The 21,830-nt window shown below is 35.9% G+C and overlaps 1 protein-coding gene, 1 long non-coding RNA gene and 1 other non-coding gene across 4 annotated transcripts in view; 1 reads left to right on the top strand and 2 right to left on the bottom strand.

Annotated features, from left to right (window-relative positions):
- Positions 1-17,172, top strand: part of ZBTB1 (zinc finger and BTB domain containing 1) — a 25,928-nt gene extending 8,756 nt beyond the window's left edge. The window contains exons 2-3 of one of the 2 annotated variants that reach the window (XM_040226274.1): positions 6,404-8,319; positions 15,347-17,172. In XM_040226274.1, the coding sequence (XP_040082208.1) occupies positions 6,422-8,319; positions 15,347-15,383 (1,935 nt within the window). In that variant the 5' untranslated portion in view covers positions 6,404-6,421 and the 3' untranslated portion in view covers positions 15,384-17,172. Of the gene's footprint in view, positions 1-6,403; positions 9,991-15,346 lie in introns of those variants that run through there. The other variant, XM_040226273.1, reaches the window with a different exon arrangement.
- LOC120852832 overlaps positions 1-21,830 on the bottom strand; it is a 24,576-nt gene extending 2,746 nt beyond the window's left edge. Inside the window, exons 1-2 of the long non-coding RNA XR_005718663.1 lie at positions 21,759-21,830; positions 18,931-19,021 (exon numbers count right to left, since the gene is read on the bottom strand). This is a non-coding gene — a long non-coding RNA (uncharacterized LOC120852832). The remainder of the gene's footprint in view (positions 1-18,930; positions 19,022-21,758) is intronic.
- On the bottom strand, positions 17,615-17,683 carry LOC120853799. Its single transcript, XR_005718854.1, has one exon. It is a non-coding gene; the product is annotated as a small nucleolar RNA SNORD2 (small nucleolar RNA).

Genomic DNA, 21,830 nt, shown 5'->3' with positions numbered 1-21,830 from the left:
AGGCTATGATCTCAAGCTCAAGAGTCGTATTGCTTGTGTTCTAATCTCACCAAGTACTCTGGCCTTAGGAAGGTTATAGAACATTGTGTTCTGTTTTCTTATCTGGAAATGGGTCTTAGAACATACTTTGTAGGATTGCTATGAGGATTAAATGATAAAATGATATACATATTTAAATGCACATATACATGTTTTATTTATAATACTATATGTCTTACTATTGACTTGCTAGGCTCCAGTTTAAGCAGATATGTTACACACACACACACACGTACACACACACATCTGCTTGATAGTAAGGCTAGTGAAACAAATTTATCTTCCCTCCCATTACATTTTCAAGCTTTTATTTTTGCTGCTGTGTACCTCTCCCCAATTGTTTACATACACACCAATGCAGATATCTGAAATGTCTTTCCCCTTGCTGTCTACTTTTCTTTCTTATCCTTACTTTAGTCAAATCCTTCCTAAAGGCCACCGTTCTAGTACAATTCATGCTTTTCTCTTTCTAAACTCTTACTGAACTTTATTGAATATAATTTAGTATTTAATTTTTCTGATTGTTTCTTGGTTTAAAATGTAATCCCTCAGGGAATTCCCTGGTGGTCAAGTGATTAGGATCCTTGCACATTCACTGCCAGGGGCTCGGGTTCAGTCTGTGGTTGAGGAACTAAGATCCTACAAGCTGCACCGCTCAGCAAACTAAAAAAATAAAATGTAATCCCTCATATGTAATTAGCTCTACTGTATACCATCCTTCTCCACCATCCACCTCAGTACTTTATGCTATTAGGAACATTGTGGGTGTTTAATACATTCTGATATTCTGGTTTATAAGCAGAAGAGAATCCTTTCACTATATTTCAGGCTTCTTAAAATCTAGTCTATAGCCCTCAAGTCAAGTCCATATACATTTATCATATAAGACATAGAAATAGATATGAGGAAATGAATGTATGCACTTAACAATTACCTTTGAGACCCAGAGGTAATTGTTAGTAGTTCAGAGATTGGGATGCTGAACTGTAAACTCAACTGCATATGTGTGTGTACTCAGTCGTGTCTGACTTTTTGTGACCCTGTGGACTGTAGCTCCCCAGACTCCTCTGTCCATGGGATTTTTCCAGGCAAGAAGACTGGAGTGGGTTGTCATTTCCTTTTCCAGGGATCTTCCCAACCCAGGGATTGAACTCACCTCTCTTGCATTGGCAGGAAGATTCTTTACCACTGAGCCACCTGAGAAGCCCTGAGCTATGCAAATGGTTCTCAGAAGAGTGTTCTTAGTAATGCAAGTCAGTGACACAGATAGAGGGTGGTTATTCACCTTATCGGAGAAGGCAATGGCAACCCACTCTAGTACTCTTGCCTGGAAAATCCTATGGATGGAGGAGCCTGGTAGGCTGCAGTCCATGGGGTCGCTAAGAGTCTGACACAACTGAGCGACTTCACTTTCACTTTTCACTTTCATGCATTGGAGAAGGAAATGGCAACCCACTCCAGTGTTCTTGCCTGGAGAATCCCAGGGATGGTGGAGCCTGGTGGGCTGCTGTCTATGGGGTCACACAGAGTCGGACATGACTAAAGCGACTTAGCAGCAGCAGCAGCAGGGCAACAGAAACATCAAGCAAAACTGGTTTTTTCCATTTAAGAGATTTAGCAATGAAGGAAAAGTATTTCTGAAACCTTACTATGTCAGTGAGAAATTTACTGAAATAGCTTAAAGTATAATTTAGGGAACACATCTACTGAGTAAGATTAGATGCACATATACAGACACAGCCACATTACAGATGGAGTTCTGGGTAGTTTTTTTTTTGTGTGCAAGGATCTTAATAAACCTCATGTTAAGGACTCATGCCCAATCCTTGCTGACTGTTCTTTGCAGAAGGGCACACTGCAAGGAGTATGTAGTAATCACTGTTTAGTGGTTAGTACCATCTGGATGGTCAGGAATCCCAGTTCCTACTTTACCACAGTTAACCCTCCTCGATACATTGTTTTAACAGCACTGCATCATTGTCCTTCTGTGAAATAAGCCTGTGGGACCAGATTAGATCTCTAAACTCGAAAATCCTCTGAATTACTGAATATTCTTAATGTGCTTGGTAGCTGGTTTTGAATTTGAGAAAGCTGGTTAAACTTTTTCACACTAAAATTTCAAAAATCCAGTGCATCACCTAACTCCTTATTCCTCTAGAGAACTACATCCACGCTGGGTTTCCTTCTAGCCTTGGGAGAACCCTCAGCTTTGGATCAACTTTGAAGTTTCTGCTCTCAACCCCAGCCCTTGACTTGTAGCTGTACAAACTTGCTCTACCAGTGATGGAGCTAGTAATATACAAACAAAAGCAATCACAGAATGTCATTATAAAAACAAGAATTGAAATCTAAACATTTATTAAAAACAGGTAACAAGCTTTACTGTAACAACGTTCACTATGTTTTTTGGGGTAACATTATTAAGGATATTTTAAAAAGAGCAAACTTCTTTTGGAATTTGAGTGAAACTTTTTTTTTCCCTCCCCCACCCCCCATCTCCAAGTGAAACTATTATTTAATAAAAGTGAGTGAAAATAAAAGCTTTAATGCAAAAATTATTCTCAAGACATAACAAGCTAAAAGTCTCACAGGAATTTAGATCCTTCACCCATGATTCCACCTCCCGCCTTTCTGTTTGTTTTTGTTTTGGTGTTATTAAGCCACCTTAAAGCTTTTCTGAATGAGGTGTAATAAGAAGAGAGTTGTTCATGCTAATGTGTGAATGATTGCTAGTGAACGTTACTCTCCCTAAAATCAGCTTTACTCAGAACTTGGTTGTATTGTTGTAGAAACTAGTTTTAGATCAGCCTAAGAGCTGTAGTGTTAGCATTAATTTTTGACAAAAAGATACTTGTTCAGCTTCCAGCTGTATGAGGGGAAGATAGAAATACAGAGACGTGGTGGTGGTGGAATTCATACTCAGGTCTGTTGGACCCTGAGCCCTTGTTCTGTCCATCACAGCACACTGCCTTCGTGCGTAGTACATGAGTATGTGTTGAGCAAAGTAACCATCTAGAACAATAAATTGCCCTCAGTGATGTATCCTTGAGATTATAGGATACCTATGTTGTTGCTGATTCTCAGTACTCTATACAGTGCCTGGTACACCAAAATACTCAACAGATTTTTGAGTTAATGTGTTAAAATGCTGTTGATTCTCTTACTTGTTTTAGTGTTTTGTTTAACACAGAATGTATGTTCACTAATTTAAGTGAATTATAACTGTAGCTACAGATGTGCCTATCATATTGGTCTATGTGGCTGCATTCATTTTGGTTGCTGACCATAAAACTGCTTTTCCTTTAGATTACAAAGATCTTTGGAACTTTTAAGCTCTTAATGTCATTATTTCAAGCACAAGACATTTAAACCTGAAAGTTTTAACAGATAAACTGCCGGCTTTCATACGGATGGGCTCTTATTTAGAAGGAAATTTTAAGACTGTCTAGTCAGACTTTCCGGAGAAGGCAATGGCACCCCACTCCAGTACTCTTGCCTGGAAAATCCCATGGACAGAGAAGCCTGGTGGGCTGCAGTCCATGGGGTCACGAAGAGTCGGACATGACTGAGCAACTTCAATTTCATGCATTGGAGAAGGAAATGGCAACCCACTCCAGTGTTCTTGCCTGGAGAATCCCAGGGACGGGGGAGCCTGGTGGGCTGCCGTCTATGGGGTCGCACAGAGTCGGACACGACTGAAGCGACTTAGCAGCAGCAGCAGCAGCAACAGTCAGACTTTCCTCCTGTGCTTAAGGAAGCAACACTACCATTACAACTGCCACTATTCCTTCCATTAGTTGTCACGTGCCAAGCACTAAACATTTCACACATGGCTCCTGTGAAGCCTCATGTTTGATACCATTTTTGAGGTGTAATTATCCCCACTTTGACAGTTCAGGAAACTTGGGGTCAGTGAGGACAAACAAGTCATCTAAGGTGGCAAAGCTAAGTTGGAACTCAGGCCTGTCTGACCCAAAGCCTGTGCCCTGTTCACTGTACTGTCCTCAACAGAATTTCTCCCATGCTTCTAAATGGGACAGTCATTATCCTCTAGATGAGTTTGTTTCATTTTTTAACAACTCTTATTATTAGAAGAAAATTTGAGATAATATCTATCCTTCTACCTCTTTATTCATTAAAGGTCTCTGAATCCTGTAAAACAGTAGTGTCCCCAATCTTTTTGGCACCAGGGACCAGTTTCGTGGAAGGCAAGTTTTCCAAGGTCTGGGGCCAGGGGGGTAGTTTTGGGATGAGTCAAGCGCATTACATTTATTATGCACTTTATTATCATGTACTTCATCAGCTCCACCTCAGATCATTAGGCATTAAATCCTGGAGGTTGGGGACCCTTGCTGTAAAATGTCTATAGACCTAGAGATCTCATCCTACATAAAATGGGCTTGGAGGGGGTCAATATTTGTGTGTGAGTGTGTGTGAAGGTTTTGTTGTTGTTTTATGTTATTGTAATTTTTAAAACTTCGTAGTCTGTGGTTATTTACTTGACTTTCCATCCTGAAAACTTTTCTCATTTTCTTTTATAGCCTTCATTCATAAATATAATTTTCACAAAGGCCACATGGCAGTGAACTTTAGGAAGTGGATTTACCTTGGTTTACTTACAACTCCCTTATTACCACGGATTTCGAGTTATAAATAACACACTGATAAACACCTGAGCATACATTGCATTTTGTATATAGCTACATACTGAACATGACTCAATTCTGGTACAGATATCTAAGTTACACAAGGCTGAAATATTATACCTACTTGTAATACTATTTGATCTGGCTTACAGAAAAGGCCGGACATTTCAATTTAAAGATGGCTGTAGGTCTCATAAGCCATCTTCATTTCACCAGGGGCACGTCCCTACTGTGTAACTCTGATTTCAGGCAGGAACAAAACAAGCAGGGTGATCTTTAGGCAGTAGGGGAAAGGGGTATGTGACCCACATGTGATTTGTGACAAACAGATAAAAAGCAAGTAGAAGTAAGTAAATTTAGATAATTTCTAATTATCATTGCAGGGATTAAAAGGTTTTGAGACATGAATGTTTTATTTCTATGAACAGCTTGTTCAGTTGTTCTTTTTATGTTCAGTCAAATTGCGTAGGAACTTGTTTTCAAGTAGAAGATAGATTCTGAAATTTTATTTATACAGGTTAAAAATTAAGGCTGAAATTGGATCTTATTTTAGCTTTGTAATATAATCAGACTTACAGTGCTCCTGTCTTTATCCAGCATCAGCTCTGTATATTAAAAATATTTATATGTTGATAAGTGAAGAAAACTAGTTGCAGAAGGTATATACAGTACAATATCATTTAGGTTAAAAAAAATTTTTTTTAAACCAAAGCAAAACTATTTGTCTGGCATGTAGTGGGTACTCAATAGCTGTTGACTCTGTATGTATACATATAAACAGATTTGAAGATAAATAATTGGAGAGGTTATCTCTGGAAAGAGGTATGTGACCTAAGGTGTGTTTTTATTTTATGTACTTTTATGTTTTTTTTCAGTAAGCATGTGTTACTTTTGTATACCTTTTTTTTAATGATTGAAAAATGAAGAAAAATTTACAATCTAAGGACAGATACCTCCTTCCCAAATAGGTCCCCTGTTTCTTTGTACAGAATTACTCCTTCTCTAATAAATTAAGAGACAGGCATTGACCAAACCTTTTTGCTTGGTGCCCTTTGCATGGAGTCTGATAAGCTTTAGTGAGTAGAATTTTTCTAAGGAAACTTTCAAACATACAAAAATAGAATTATGTCTACCTCCTAGCTTCAATAGTTATCACCACAGGACCAATCTTGTATCATTTATAGCCCTATACCCACCCCACTGGATTATTCTCAAGCATATCTTAGATGTATCATTTCATCAGTAAACACAGCAGTGTGTATCTAAAAGACAGGATGCTTTTAACACAACCAAAATACCTGCATCACACTTAAGGATGAGCAATAATTCCTTTATATCAATCACCTGAAGAGTTTTTTTTTTAATATTCGGCAATTGAATTACTTTCCATTCAAATTGCTATTTTATTTGCTTTCACTGTTTGTATTCTTCAAGTACTTTAAAACTAGTGTCTTTTTTCCTTTCAAATTTAGTTTGAAATTGCATGTTTCCTTCTAGAGTTGTAATGAAACCAAAATGATGGGCTTTGCTTTTGATAACTTTGCTTGTATTTCTTAAAATAAAAATGAGAAGCTTGAATAAATGGCTGGGTATCTTCAAGTTTTAAAAGTGATTCAGGTATATATTAATTGAGTTTTACTATGTTAGAATGGACAGCTCTTTTTTTTCAAGTGCTTTTCTGATTTCTTGTCTGATTTTAATGTTTTTGTTTTACATAGGTCTCTAATTAATAGAAGATGGCAAAGCCCAGCCACAGCAGCTACGTCCTTCAGCAGCTAAACAACCAAAGGGAATGGGGTTTTCTCTGTGACTGTTGTATTGCAATTGATGACATTTACTTTCAAGCACACAAAGCAGTTCTAGCTGCTTGTAGCTCCTATTTTAGAATGTTTTTCATGAACCATCAGCATAGTACTGCACAACTGAATCTCAGCAACATGAAAATTAGTGCTGAGTGTTTTGATCTCATTTTGCAGTTCATGTATTTAGGAAAAATTATGACAGCTCCTTCCAGTTTTGAACAGTTTAAAGTGGCAATGAACTACCTACAGCTGTACAATGTTCCTGACTGCTTAGAAGACATACAGGATGCAGATTGTTCTAGTTCAAAATGTTCATCTTCTGCTTCTAGCAAACAGAACAGCAAAATGATATTTGGGGTGAGAATGTATGAAGACACTGTGGCTAGAAATGGCAGTGAAGCTAATAGGTGGTGTGCAGAGCCAAGTTCAACAGTGAATACACCACATAATAGAGAGCCTGATGAAGAGTCGTTGCAATTAGGTAATTTTCCTGAGCCATTATTTGATGTATGTAAAAAGAGTTCTGTGTCCAAATTATCTACTCCAAAAGAACGTGTATCACGACGCTTTGGACGGAGTTTTACCTGTGATAGCTGTGGATTTGGCTTTAGCTGTGAAAAATTATTAGATGAGCATGTGCTAACCTGTACTAACAGACATTCATACCAAAACACAAGATCCTATCATAGATTAGTGGATATTAGAGATGGAAAAGACAGTAATATCAAAGCTGAATTTGGTGAAAAAGATTCTTCTAAAACCTTTTCTGCACAGACAGACAAATACAGAGGAGACACAAGCCAGGCTGCTGATGATTCAGCTTCAACCACTGGAAGCAGAAAAAGTAGCACAGTGGAGTCTGAACTAGCCAGTGAAGAAAAGAGCAGAGCCGCTGAGAGGAAAAGAATCATCATTAAGATGGAACCAGAGGATATTCCTACAGATGAACTGAAAGACTTTAACATTATTAAAGTTACTGATAAAGACTGTAATGAGTCCACTGACAATGATGAGTTAGAAGACGAAGCTGAAGAGCCATTTTATAGATATTATGTTGAAGAAGATGTCAGTATTAAAAAAAGTGGGAGGAAAACTCTAAAACCTCGGATGTCAATAAATGCTGATGAAAGAGGTGGTTTAGAAAATATGAGGCCCCCGAACAATAGCAGTCCTGTACAAGAGGATACTGAAAATGCTTCTTGTGAGCTGTGTGGGCTCACAATAACTGAGGAGGACCTGTCATCTCATTACTTGGCCAAACATATCGAAAATATCTGCGCATGTGGCAAATGTGGACAAATACTTGTGAAGGGTAGACAGCTTCAGGAGCATGCCCAGAGATGCGGAGAGCCCCAAGATCTGACGATGAACGGGTTAGGAAATGCCGAGGAGAAGATGGACATGGAAGAGAATCCTGATGAACAGTCAGAAATAAGGGATATGTTTGTTGAAATGTTGGATGATTTTAGAGACAATCATTTCCAGATAAACAGTATCCAAAAGAAGCAGTTATTTAAACATTCTGCCTGTCCTTTTCGATGTCCTAATTGTGGCCAGCGATTTGAAACTGAAAATCTAGTGGTTGAACATATGTCTAGCTGCCTAGACCAAGACGTGTTTAAGAGTGCCATCATGGAAGAGAATGAAAGAGATCACAGACGAAAGCATTTTTGTAACCTGTGTGGGAAAGGATTTTATCAGCGGTGTCACTTAAGAGAACACTATACTGTTCATACCAAGGAAAAACAGTTTGTTTGTCAGACATGTGGGAAGCAGTTTTTAAGAGAACGTCAGTTGCGCCTGCACAATGACATGCACAAAGGCATGGCCAGGTATGTCTGTTCCATTTGTGATCAAGGCAACTTCAGAAAACATGACCATGTACGGCATATGATTTCTCATTTATCTGCTGGTGAGACTATATGCCAGGTCTGCTTTCAGATATTTCCAAATAATGAACAGTTGGAGCAGCACATGGATATTCATCTGTATACATGTGGAATATGTGGAGCAAAATTTAACTTGAGGAAAGATATGAGATCACATTATAATGCCAAGCATTTGAAAAGAACATAAGTGATTTTCTACTGTAAAATGTTTAGCTGATAGGAGACAAAACACCAAAGCAAAGGATATGAGCTATTTAGAAAATGATTTTATAAGATGGAATTGTTGAAAAAAATTTTCAAGGCCCTTTTACCGTTAATATTTTTGTTTAGGATCTTAAGTATATACATTTTAGGTGTTATTAAATGTTTATCATTTTTGTTATTTCTTAATAGAATTCTTTGTTTTTAGTTTGTTTTAGCTATGATTAAAATTACTTTTAAATGTAGATTACAAGTGGTTGTTACCCCTTCAGTGACTGTTGAAGCATAGGTTGTTTTTTTTAATCAGTAAGGTGATGATGTCACAATTTTTATTTTGTTTTTTAAGGCTACCTTGTGAAATTTTAAACCCAATATCATTGGCCATTCCTGTTTAAATTAAAAAAAAATTTTTTTAAGTAGTTATTTAAAACTATCCCATTTACTTTAGCTTTTTTTTTTTGTAAGTTGAACAATGATTTATCCACTGTTTATTTCCCTGTCTTACCAGTGAAATTCATATTCTTAAATTGAAAACTTAGTAGGCAGGTTAGGTGCGCTGAATCTAACCTTGAAGGTTGACATGGGCTCAAACTTGGCCTAAAAAGATTGATGGACCTAAGGAAATTCCTATAAATGAATATTTCCTATAATTGATAAAATGTTATCATTTAATAATCACATTTAAAACTTATATTAAGTGTAAAAACCCAATGACTTTACTCCACTTGACAAATTAGTGGGGACAAGTCATTTTGTTTTGTGATTAAATTTAACTATGATAGTTAATTAAAAAAGCATATCTTGTATTCATTTAAAATAATTTAAAATATTTTGATTTCTAAAGTGTGTTAGTTTATCAATTATTTTTGTTTATAAATAGACTTTAATAGCTTTCTAGGAAGATGACATCTAAAGGAAAATGATTTTTCACCTTTAAAATGACATACTTTTGGAACTTACTTTGAGATTTGAGAAAGCTGCCATGTATATTGATAAATCTAATAAAATAAAGAAATCAATCACAAATCTGGTTGTTCTATAAAAGTAGAGTGTGCAAAAAAAACATGTCTCGTGTTTTATACTAAGATTTGGAGAAAATGTGTTATGGAAAATTACAATTTATCAACATGCTTTTTTTTCTGTAAAGGACTATAAAATTTGAGGACTATAAAATAATAACATAAATGAAAATAGTTTATCATTTTTTAGATAAAGTAGTATTACTGTTAGTTGTTGCTGACACGAGGTCTACATGAATTACATGTGAATTAAAACTGGCAAAACTGGCCCACAAATCAGCACATCTGTTGGATAGAATGTGTTTTAATGTAAATTACTTGCATAGTAATACCCTTCTCATAATGAAAGGGATTTTAAATAACTCCTATATTTAAAAATATAATTTTGTGATTATGAACAGTAATTTAACAGTATTATTCTTTTTGTTTACATCACATTTTAAAGATATGCAAGTCATATTTTTGTATACAATTTGCATAAAAGAACAAGTTTGCCAAGAGAACTGAGAGACATATTGACTGGCATAGATTTAGTTGAAAGAGAAGACCACAGTGTGTGCTCAGAGATTTGTGGGGACGTGTTGAGGTGTTAAGAATTGAAATAGGAGCCATACAGTATTAGAACAAAATAATGGGAAGTAGAGATGGGGGAAATACACAAAAAGACAAATGAGAAATCAGGATTTTTTTTAAAAAGCCATACAGCAGAAAAAGCAAGAAAAATGATTCATCTTAGTTCTTAGATACAGTAGTTTATCAAGTTATTAAATCTGAAATGCAACTTTAAAATGTATATACATTACTAATAGAAACCTGATAAAAGTTCTGTAACAAATCCAGAGACCATCAGAGAACAGAGAAAAGATCTCAAACCAAATTTCCAAAGTATATAGATAGCATCTTAGTAGATATCACTTTCTTTGGAACCACTTTTTTCCATGACCCTCTTCAAAGATTCTATTGCAATGGCTTTCCCACCATTAAAGAACAAGTTTGTTGTTTAGTCCCTAGATTGTGTTCGAGTCCTTTGGCGACCCCATGGACTGTAGCCAGCCAGGTTCCTATGTCCATGGGATTTTCCAGGCAAGAATACCAGAGTGGGTTGCCATTTCCTTTTCCAGGGGATCTTCCTGACCCAGGGATTGAACCCATGTCTCTTGCATTGGCAGGTGAATTCTTTACCACTGAGCCACCTGGGAAGCCTTTAAGGAATGGAAGACTTTCTAAATACTAGCACTCTGTAAAAAATGATTTCTAACGCATTGGGAAAGGGGTTTAGTTTTACACATGTACTAACAGTCAATTAGCAAGCAAATATATAAACATTAAACATAATCTCTAATTTTACATAACAGATGTTTATAGTTTCACAAAGCTACACCGCAGGATGCGTTTTCCCCGTTATACTGGACACACGCCTTTTGTTTTGCAGCTAGCTACAGCACTACAAGCTTCTTTATGTACAATTTTCCTCATTAAGAACGAGTTCTTTTAATGACTACATGCCTCCTTTTAAAACTGGGCGGGGGCGGGGTGGTGGGGGTTGAAATCAATCCGACACCATCTTTAGCCCAGTTTTCTCTCACTTCCCTCTCCCGGAGTGGAGCTACAGAGTTGTGGCTACTTAATACCGCTTCTTGCCCTCCAGTGCTATGAAGACAGTGAATCAAGGTTGTGGATGTTGCCTCCTCCTACTGTCTTTGTAGTTTACATGATTTGGCTCCAAATGTGAAAAGGAAGGGGAAATCTAGATAGGTACATATGGAATATTGTTTTTTCTTACAAATACAGTCTTTCTTAAAGGGCCTTTTGTTCTCCAGCAAAAAATCTTGGGGGAATGGAGTCAGTACTTAGCAAGCTTGCCACCAATTCCAGCGCAGCTCAGATATTTACAATTTTTAGTAAACAGGACTAAGAATCTCAGAGATTAGTGGATTATGACTCAGAAATTTGTCTTAATCCTGTATTTTTAAAGTAATATTCAGAGAAATGACTTACATGAGTAAAATGGCTAATGTTTAAAGTTTGAGTATAAACAAAAAGAAGCACTCCAAGGGCTAGATACAAAAAGAATTAAGGACAGAGTTTTCTAGAGCAGTCAGCACCAATTAAAAGGAAAAATTATAGGCTAAGTAAAAATCACAAGTATTGTGGTTGAGAACAAAAATATGAGCCAGGTAAAAACATTGAGTAAAAAAAAAAGTGAGGTGAGTAAAAACAGAATTTGATAGGCTAAAATAATGATTAATTCCATCAGAGCTACAGAATGCCTAATGAAACAGCTTTTATGAAAATGCCGAGGATATGTATAAACATGGGAAATAATATTCCGTTTATAAAAAGTGGGAAGAGAAGCTGGTGGTGGTTTGTAACATTCTCTGGTTAAACAATACATATTCCTATGTATCACTAGTTAAAGAACTTCTGTATTTAATAGATCTGTGGAAAATTCCCCAAAGAACCAGTGTAACAGTTTAAGTTAAACATAAAACTTGTTAACAAAACACTAAATTAGTACCAACTAGAAGAGAAAAACCTGAATATGTATAAGCATACATAGTTGAGAATAAAGTAGTTTGGTATATTTCTTAATTCTAAATGGGTTTTATGAATTACTTTTTTTTTTCACCATTAATCTACTTTGATTAGCTCATCATTTGTCACCACCCCCACATCCTTTGTGACATATGCTTCTCAGTGATAGAAGGCTTTGACAATGCCTAAGATCCCAGGATACCAAAGGCTCTGCGGGAACATACCTTTGTGGAATGTCTCCCATCTCCTGATACCTAAGGTGCAGTAAACAAGGTGATAGAATGAATGCCAGGGAACTGAAGCAAGTAAAGTTAGATTTGGTGTTAGAACTTGTGGCCCAGATTTGGAAGTCTACGAACTACCCATCCCAGGGCTCTCAGTAATCCCATCATCCATTTCATTAACACTCTTTGTACTTTGCTAAACACTTGATACAGATGTAATTTTAATGAATCCTCGGCCTTATGAGGTAAGTATTCTATCAATAATTTTCCAGATGGGGGACTGAGGTTCAGTGAGACTGAGTCTTTTTCCTAAGATCATACAGAAACTAAATACTAGCACTGAAATTTGAAACTAGGCCTACTTGATTCCTACATTCCTGTACTTAAGCAACATACTTTACCAACCAAGAAGTACAAACAAAAGCCTTTTCAGTTCAGGTAATACGTATGACAAAGCAATTCTGTGCTCCTGTTCATCATCTGTTATCTACTGTGCCTGGTAAGATAGCTGGTAATAGTGGTACCTTAATGAACATATTGAATAATGTGAAAATATATCAGAAGCAAAACATTTTTGAGTAGATCATTCAGAATGATGTTTTAGAAATAAATATTAAATACTCATAATTTTCCTTTATATTTCTACCTCTGTGATGTTTTGCCTCTGTTTTCCCTATTCCTGATTGTTATGTTTTAACCTCTCTGACCAGTCACCATTTCCTTTTATTGGTTATGTGATAAATCATTTGAAAATCTCCATTGTGGCCCCCTCAAATCAGGACCCCAGAATGTTTTCCTCTTTTTGCCTTAGCAGGTAATGTGGATAAGAAATTCTTCATTTATTTGGTTAAAAAACAAAACAAAATCCTTAATTATCATTTTGTAAGGATTAAAGTTTACAAAGCAATCTCTAAAAACAAGTTATTCTAGCCATTTGTAATTCAATTTACCAGAAATATCTATGTATTCCTAGTGTAAACTTACAATCTTACTTGTAAATGAAAGATAATTTCAGGAAACAATTGTATATCCACCCTAACCTAGCAGCAAACTTTTAAGAAATGGAAGAGTCTACTGGTTTAAGTGAAACAACATCCCTCCCCATCTAATCAGATTTTAATTTCATGCATCTATTGCCTGATTTCTAAAACCTATACAATAGGTTTTACTGTTACTTAACAAAGCCTACTACTTTAATGATCTCCCTACCATCTGCCAAATATTTTTTTTAAAAGGTGAGACTAGAAGAAGAAGATGGTGAAGATTCCATACAAAATATATAATCTTTTAGGTGGCCCACTTTCATTGCCTTCTATCAAACTCAAGGACTTATTCCTTGGTAACATACGGGTTGTTGCTGTTCAGTCCCTAAGTCATGACTCTTTTGTGACCCCATGGACTGTAGCCCTCCCAGCTCCTCTGTCCGTGGGATTTCCCAGGCAAGAAAGACTACTGGAGTGGGTTGCCATTTCCTTCTCCAGGGGATCTTCCTGAACCAGGGATTGAGGCAGTGTCTCTTGCATTGGCAGGCGGATTCTTTACTACTGAGGCACCAGGAAAGCCCCAACATATGGGTTGAGTCTAGACCAAGTGAAATTTAGCTAGTTATAAATTTATATGCTGGCAAGAGGCAAAAGTGCAAGGATTTAGAATGTTTGTGTCTCTAAATATTGGTAAATATAAACTAAATGACAATAGCAGCTTATAAATTCATGCTAATCTTAAACTAGTTTAATAACACATATGCATATGCTTAGTTGACTTAGCATTAAGAAGTTAAATCCATTTAAGTTGCTCCCTTACTATATTTAGGAGAACCAAATCACTAAGGTCCATTATTAGTGACAAAATTGTTCATCTTTTCTATCAAATTCTACCACAGATCACTAGTGGGCAGGAAGCCATTTATAATTTTTTTTATCATCTTACTTGCTGGCAAGAAAAAGACTATGAAGATTATAATTCAGTACTTGCCTCTGAATTAAATGTATCAATGTACTAATCACCACTGTAATAAGTTAAAAAATCACAGGAAACTCTAGGACTGAAAGATGACAAAAATGTAAAAAAACATGACTTTATGAGTCAGGAATAGTAGTAATTTTATGTGGGAACATTTGAATAACTTTGTACTTACCTATTTGAGAAAAGAATGGGTAGACATTTCATGAATCCCAGTTAAGCTTTATTTAGAAAGTTACTATGTTGTTTTTATTCTACTTAAACCAATTGCTTATAGCAGAACCAGCAGAGCTCATTTTTAGATGACAGAAATATAAACGTCTTGATTATGAAAGTCATTGTTTCTTTCAAATACTTATGTGCTCCTTGATGTGGAAAAAATAAAAAATTTCTTTTATTACAAAATTAGGGCAAATCATTGCTGCAAAAAATAAAATTCTACCCAGAATCATTGGGGCAGGTTAGGAGTGCTATGAACTTAGGAATTTGAAGGAACACTCCTTTTTGTGTATGGGTGTACTTTATTTCCATTTGCAGAGTGTAAAACAATATTTGAAGAGAACAATGTTAGCCTGATGGCTGAAGGCACTCATAAAAAGAACATGAACTTGTTAGATGTATGTTTCATTCAGAGATTTGCTATTAACAAGTACACTGTAAAATTATTTTATTTGAAGGAAAATACTTTTTAATTGCTTCCTTCCTCCCTACTTTACCTATCCTCCTCTTTGTTTCATATTTATGAGTCCTACCCATTCTGTTAGCCCTTGTAAGAAAAAGTTGCCCCAATAGCTGAAAAATTATATTGGTGAAAAGAATACCTTATATTTAAAGGGTATAGTGAATTACATTGGGGAAGAAATTAAGTTTTAGGATCTGTGCTTTTGTTCTCATTTTTTGTTCAATTAACAGTGTGCTGGCCTGGTGCCAAAAGTGATGAAATTCTGACCTAAGATTTATGTTGTATCTTGTAGAGCAGTCAACTTGTAATATTATTTTTCTTGAGTTTTGTCTTTTTCTGTGTGGCAGTGGTCAAATAGGGCCTTCTAAACCTCTGGAGAAGTGAGATCTGAATTTGGAGAGGACATGGGGAAGAATCAATCATCAACAGATAATCTTTAAGTCCAGACCCAGGAATATCAGATCTGAAGTGACACCATCTTTTCTGTCTTCTGACAAACCTCATCAACCCCAAAAGTTCCAGTTGCAAGGATCCAAGAAAACTCAGTAAAGATCACTTTGGAATCACTTTGTTGTGACAAAATCGATTCACAGTGACTCTATTATTTGTAAAAAATCTGCTAAAGAAAACAACATCAGTGATTACAGCTACACTGAAATGAAACTTTATATGCTAATTATCTTCAAGAGCCCTTCCTAAAATAAAAGGGCTTGTTAGGCTACTAGAAATACTTTATAAAGTAAGATAATCACCTATCTGTAAACACATATAATTCTAAACTTAAATGGAATTACAGTTTATATATCATGAAATGTAGTTAGTTTCAAAAATTACATACCAATTCTGTAGTTTAGGTTATAAATAAAAAGATGTGGGTACAGAGAAGTTACGTGTAAGACCAATATTTTAACAAGATAATCTAGTTATTGCTTACTGTAATGTGACATTTGCCTTTCTTTTTTTTCACTGTATATAACCAGTCACAAATCTTGATTATTAATATTAATGAGGCTCCCTTTTAAGTCTGTTGCTTTAAGAAAAAATAGAAGTGGTATTACTTCCACGGTGATATATATTCACAGATCACAGACAACCAAGAAGAATGTATCAAGTCACATTTTCTTCTCAATTTAGCAATGTAACCTAATAGACAGAATAAGCTGTTAAACATTTATTCTTGGTATTAAAACATAATACCATGCTTCTCAGTTTTCAAGTTTCAAGACAAAATTCAACTAAGTATTGAATGAAACCACTGTTAACATGTTTAAAAAAAATGGGAAAATGGGAATGTTTGATGATATTTTAACCTGAAGATAGATATACATACATTTCTCAACCATATTAATCTTACAGCCATATTATTTGCATATTGTGAATATATTTGTAGTTTTGGTTAACTGCATAGTCAACTCAATATCATCATCATAATCATTACTGTTTCATCTGCAATATCAAGATGTATATATTCAGAAATGGTTGTTTTGTTTTTATGCCAATGCCTTCAAATGTTTTAATAGGGAGTTGCACAAAGATATCTAACTTAAGAGCATATTTAAGAGCAGATGCAGAATTTAAGACATTGAACATCTCTAGATATAAAGCAGGATAATAACATGAATATTCTAATAATTAGACTAACAAAAAATCAGAAAAAGTTAATTAAAATGTGATACTGGGTACAGGGCTGAGAAGGGAGATGAGAAATCCACTAAAGACTTCAAATTCATAAGAATTCATCTGCTTTAAGAGAAATAAATAAATTTAGAGAAGTGTTATAGTCTAAAAACCAAAAACTATAGCCAGTTTCTTCTAGAAATATGAACAAGCATATAGAACTGCAGACTTCTAACAAGTAAAGAGAAAACAGTAAAGATAAAAGAATACTATCAATAATTCAAGGTGCTAGATCAATATAGTAGAAACTCAACAATTTTTGATTACTGGTGGAATTAGATTTACAAGAGAAATATGACTGAAATTTTGACTGTACTAAACTACAAATGTAATAAATTATAATAATTATAAATGATATAAATGCATTCTATAATGTGACTACTTTCTGTATACTAGTATAAAATGGACTATTGGGTTACATAGAGAATTTTTGTTACATTTTTTTAATCCACGCTTTATCTAATAAAATTTCCTCCTCTATGTTCAGAATTTAAAATGTCTTTATATTACTTTTTTTATACTGTACTTTTCTAACCTTGCTCTTTTTAAAAAATTATTTGACTGAAAAGTTATCTGTTCCTTTCATTCTATAATACCAGAATAATAAAGTATCTGATATAGCTAATTATAGTATTCCTGAGCACCTTAAGAAGTGCACAAAGAATTAACTAAAATTCTTATTTCCAAATCCTGGTTTCTTTCAATACAGAATGACTAGAAAAGTACTATCTCATGGCAAACAGATGGTAACAAATTAGGTTTCCTCATAATATAAAAATAGGTAATTATAAAAATTAACTGACATAGTATTTAGTTCTTTTAGAGGGTTAATCTATTTCTCAAAATAACAATTTATTCAGAGAACTAGCTACCTTATCAATGTAGTTCATTTTGTTAAATTTCCATTTGAGAGTTTAAAAAATTATTTTTCTTTTTTCAAGTGATCAGCAATGAGTCTTCTCTTCATTTCGGGTAAGTTCTGAAAGATAAGTGCCATAATTTCACAGAAGTTAGTAAGTATTAGCAATGACGGCATATTGAATCTGATTCTCCATATATAAGACAACAGCTTCACTTTTTTCAAAGTTGCTCAGTCGAGTCTGACTGTCTGTGACCCGATGGACTATACATTTGCCTGGAATGCAGGAGACCTGGGTTCCATCCCTGGGTTGGGAAGATCCCCTGGAGAAGGGAAAGGCTAACCACTCTAGTATTCTGGCCTAGAGAAATCTATGGACTGTATAGTCCATGGGGTCGCAAAGAGCTGGCACAACTAAGCGACTTCTTTTATTCTTTTACGTCTTTTAAATTATTTCAGAGTATTCTACAAGAGTGTCTTGTCTTCAAGGTTAGCACTCTACAAAACTGAAGAAGGTACAATTTGTCTGCTATTACACAGATTCACTTTTCTAGAAAAGTCTCTCTTCCAGGTTTGGGAGCCTTAGCCTTCCATACAAGGCAAAGTAGTGTTGTATTCCAATTATTGTGTATCTACAATTCAAATAGAACTTTTAAAGACTGATTTTTTCAAGATTCAAAGAAGCAGATGGTGAAATTTTAGTAACAGGTGATGGGAGAAATATTTTGGGACCAGGTACATCCAAAGAATTATAAAATGGCAGTATTCATAGAGATCTTAAATATAATAAGAAGTTGAAATCCAGTTTGCTGATAGGTTCTCAAATTACAGGCTGCTACTGACTCCACTCCTCTCTTCAGGGCAACATTACCTCTTCAATCCACAACCTTTATGAAGGTTGTGCCTGGGTAGGGAATGAGAGGGTTTCAGAATATCCATAAATTTCTTTACTAGTAATTCTGGAAAAAATGTATTCTTGCTCAAGTAATCTCCTTAGGGTAGGCCTTACTACCACAAGCACACAGTTTTAGACCTCATCTTATTCATCTTTGTATCTCTAGGTACAAGTATTTTCAGATGTGAATTTGTTTCAATTTTTGGTCTCTGCAGTATTATTTAGTACAGAAATGTAAGAGGCAAGCAAAGAATCTTCCTCTTATACAGGGAAAAAGTGAAGTTATTATTTCCAGTTTTTAATGTCTCGGGTCACTTTTAATAAACACTGAACAAGTGAATTACTACTGTGTTCCAGGTACTCTTCTGGATTTGGGGAGTTCATCAGAAAATTTGACACACATATAGTTTTTGTTTGATTCAGACTGTGTAAAATCTCAGCCTTTGGATTTTAAAAATATTTTGAAACACCCTATTTATAATCTGCCAAACAAATCTCACCTGTTGAAAATCAGTAGTAATTTCTACATAAATAGTAGGATTAGTGAACTGTATTTCAGTTGAATGCTGATAGCCAAGCTTTAAAAATCATCTGTAAAAAAGAAAATTTAGAAAAATTACTGATAATCCTACCCTTTAGAGATAACCAATTTTGATGCAATTCTCATATATATGATTATCCTACACAGAGGTTAAGATGATACAAAACTGTTGTATCTAAGTTTTCCACTTAATTATACCAAGAACATTTTCCTGCGTCATTAAAAATCCTGTAAACAATTTTTAATTCATGACTATAGGTCAAATAATTATTTCTTACTGTCGGATATTTAAGCCATTTCCCCTTTATCACTGTTATCATAAATAATATACCTGCATGCTCCATTATTTCCTTAAGATAAATCCCACAGAGTAATGCTAAATGAAGGGTACAGTCATATTTAAGTTAAAGAAAAAACTGTCACATAGTCCTCCAGAAAGACTGTACTAATTTACATTCCCACCAGTAGGTAGGGCTTTACCTGTTTTGTCGCACCATTACTGAGGTTGATGAATATCATTTCATCTTAAGTTTGCTAAGTTTGATCATTTTTAATGTGCCACAAGTTTAAGGAATTATGAGTCACAATCATAAAATAGAAAAAAAATTTTAATCCATACAAATGAGAAAAATATTAAAAAATCCAAGAAAGGTCAGTATATGATAATGCTCCAGAACTGCAAAAATTTATTTCATATGAAATAAAAATGCAAACACTGTGTCTTTTTGGGACAAGCTCAGGATGCCATTTAAAGTATGAAACTTACGAAACATCAATTTACTGAGTGAAAAGTTAGAACAAAAAAAATACATACAGCTAATGAAAATACAGATAAAATTGCTACTGTGGTTTCAGAAAGTTGTATTAACGATGAATGTGGTAGTTAGATGGCAAGATGTAATAACTGTGCAGAGAGATAGTACATAGTTACTATACAAAAGAACCTCTCCCTTCTGAAACTCTAATTTTGGTTTTTGTGTGTAAGAATTGGCATGTCTGCTTTTTCGCAATCTTGCTTTGTCTGAGGTGAGGACTGAATACAACAGATCTGTAGAGTCCGTGCTTCTCACAGTTCTCTTCTGCTTTCCGTTGTAGTTGGGCCCTATATCTAAATCACGTGTCATTAGTTCTATAAAGACTGTGTATTGCTCTCCAGTCCACTAATTCCCTGAACTCCCTTTTTTAACTGCACAAAAGACAAGAATTTCTAAGAATAAAATCAAGAAATCTGTACTTACCATTTAAGGCAACTTCAATAGAAATTTTTGGTTTGATCCTTATATTCCTAATTTTTAAAAAGTTTTCCTAGTTAAAGTTTTTTCCTTAACTTCTTTAATGGAAAAAGGGATGGGAATTGTGAAGTGAGATTAACAAATTAATAGCAAATGTACTTTTAAAAATTAGAAATTACATACACAACTAGATAAAAGAAACTTAAATATCCATTGTTTAACTTTATAGGATTCTGTCACCGTTATTTTTAAAATTATAGATAACTTTTGTTACTCTCAAAAGCTTTTCTCCAGCACTGTCTCAAAGAACTTGAATATGAACCATAACTTTCTTCAAAAGATGTTTCTCTCCACGCCCCCATAGCCTCAGGGAAAAGATCATGGCATATCCCGTCCACCTGAAGAGACTATTTCTTGTTTGTATCCCTCCTCATGTACTGACACCAACCTTCAATTTGTAGTTGCCCCCAGCACACACTGCTCTTATCTTTGCCCATGCTACAACCCATGCAAAGAATGACAAAGGTCAGAGGCTGGCATGTCACCTCTTACAGGAAGCCCTCGGGAACATTAGTTTCCCCGACTGGATGCGCTCCCTCTTTTGTGTTTCCCATAGCACTTCTCTTGAGCTATTTTTAGCTCTTTATTGAGCTGTCAACCTCATAAAGACACACTATTGCACTCGTCGTCTTACTCTCACATCCTGGGACTTGTTAAAGCTGAATGAATGTCTCCAGCTTCCCCACATAAGGTGACGTGTTACCGCTGCTTTGTTACTGTCTTCCTTCCGGAGCCCATTTATAGGAGCCATTTATCTATCACCTATCCCATATTCCTCTTAAACACAAAATGAATTGCGCTCCTTTCTATCTACCTCCTCTGAGAGTTCTCACTCAGCTGAGTTTACGATAGCCTGGGTTAAGAGAATCCTGAGAGGCGTGAGACCGGGTTATTTTATGATACTTCAACGTGTGGGGTTTGACTACAGACTTCCCGGAGCACTCAAAGCGGCGGATAAAGCACTTGAAACGGAAAATAACAAAAGCAGTGGCGAGAGAACAGGGAGATGAAACTAGGAAGCTTAAAGTGGTAAGACAAGCAGGGTAAACGGAAAGTGAGATCAAGAAAGGAGATTGCAACCACGCCCATGCCTCCCTCCAACTCTGTAGGCCTCCGCGCGCAGGGAAAAATGGTCAGCCTCTCCCGTAGCTCTCCCAGTCTCCTGCTGCCCCCGCCCGCCAGATAAGATATCCAGAGCTCACACCAAGACTCTGCGAAGCACACAAAATTAAATTACAGGAGGCCGACGGCCCCTCCTAGAAACTTCACCTTCATTTCTCAATCCTCCACCCGGCTCCTCCTCCCGGGGCTGTAGCCGCCCTCACGCCCAGGCCCCGCCAAGCCAACGCCCACAAGCGGGCAGAAGAAAAAAGCCAGCTCTGGCCCTAGTTCTTTGCTGCCACCAACTCAGAACGAATTGCCCCGCCCCAGCGAGCTAGGTTGGCCGAGACACTAGTAATTGATCGACATTTCAGGATTTAAGAACTGAGCAAACCGTCTAGGTGGCTCCCTTCTCCCGGCTCTGCTTCCGCGACTCCTCCCAGCGCCACGCCCCAATCCTTTCCTC

This window comes from Oryx dammah, unplaced genomic scaffold, assembly GCF_014754425.2.
Source record: "Oryx dammah isolate SB20612 unplaced genomic scaffold, SCBI_Odam_1.1 HiC_scaffold_26, whole genome shotgun sequence".
Classification (NCBI taxonomy): Eukaryota; Metazoa; Chordata; class Mammalia; order Artiodactyla; family Bovidae; genus Oryx; species Oryx dammah.
Note: the sequence above shows the minus strand (reverse complement) of the source record. Positions and strands in the feature narration are given on the sequence as shown.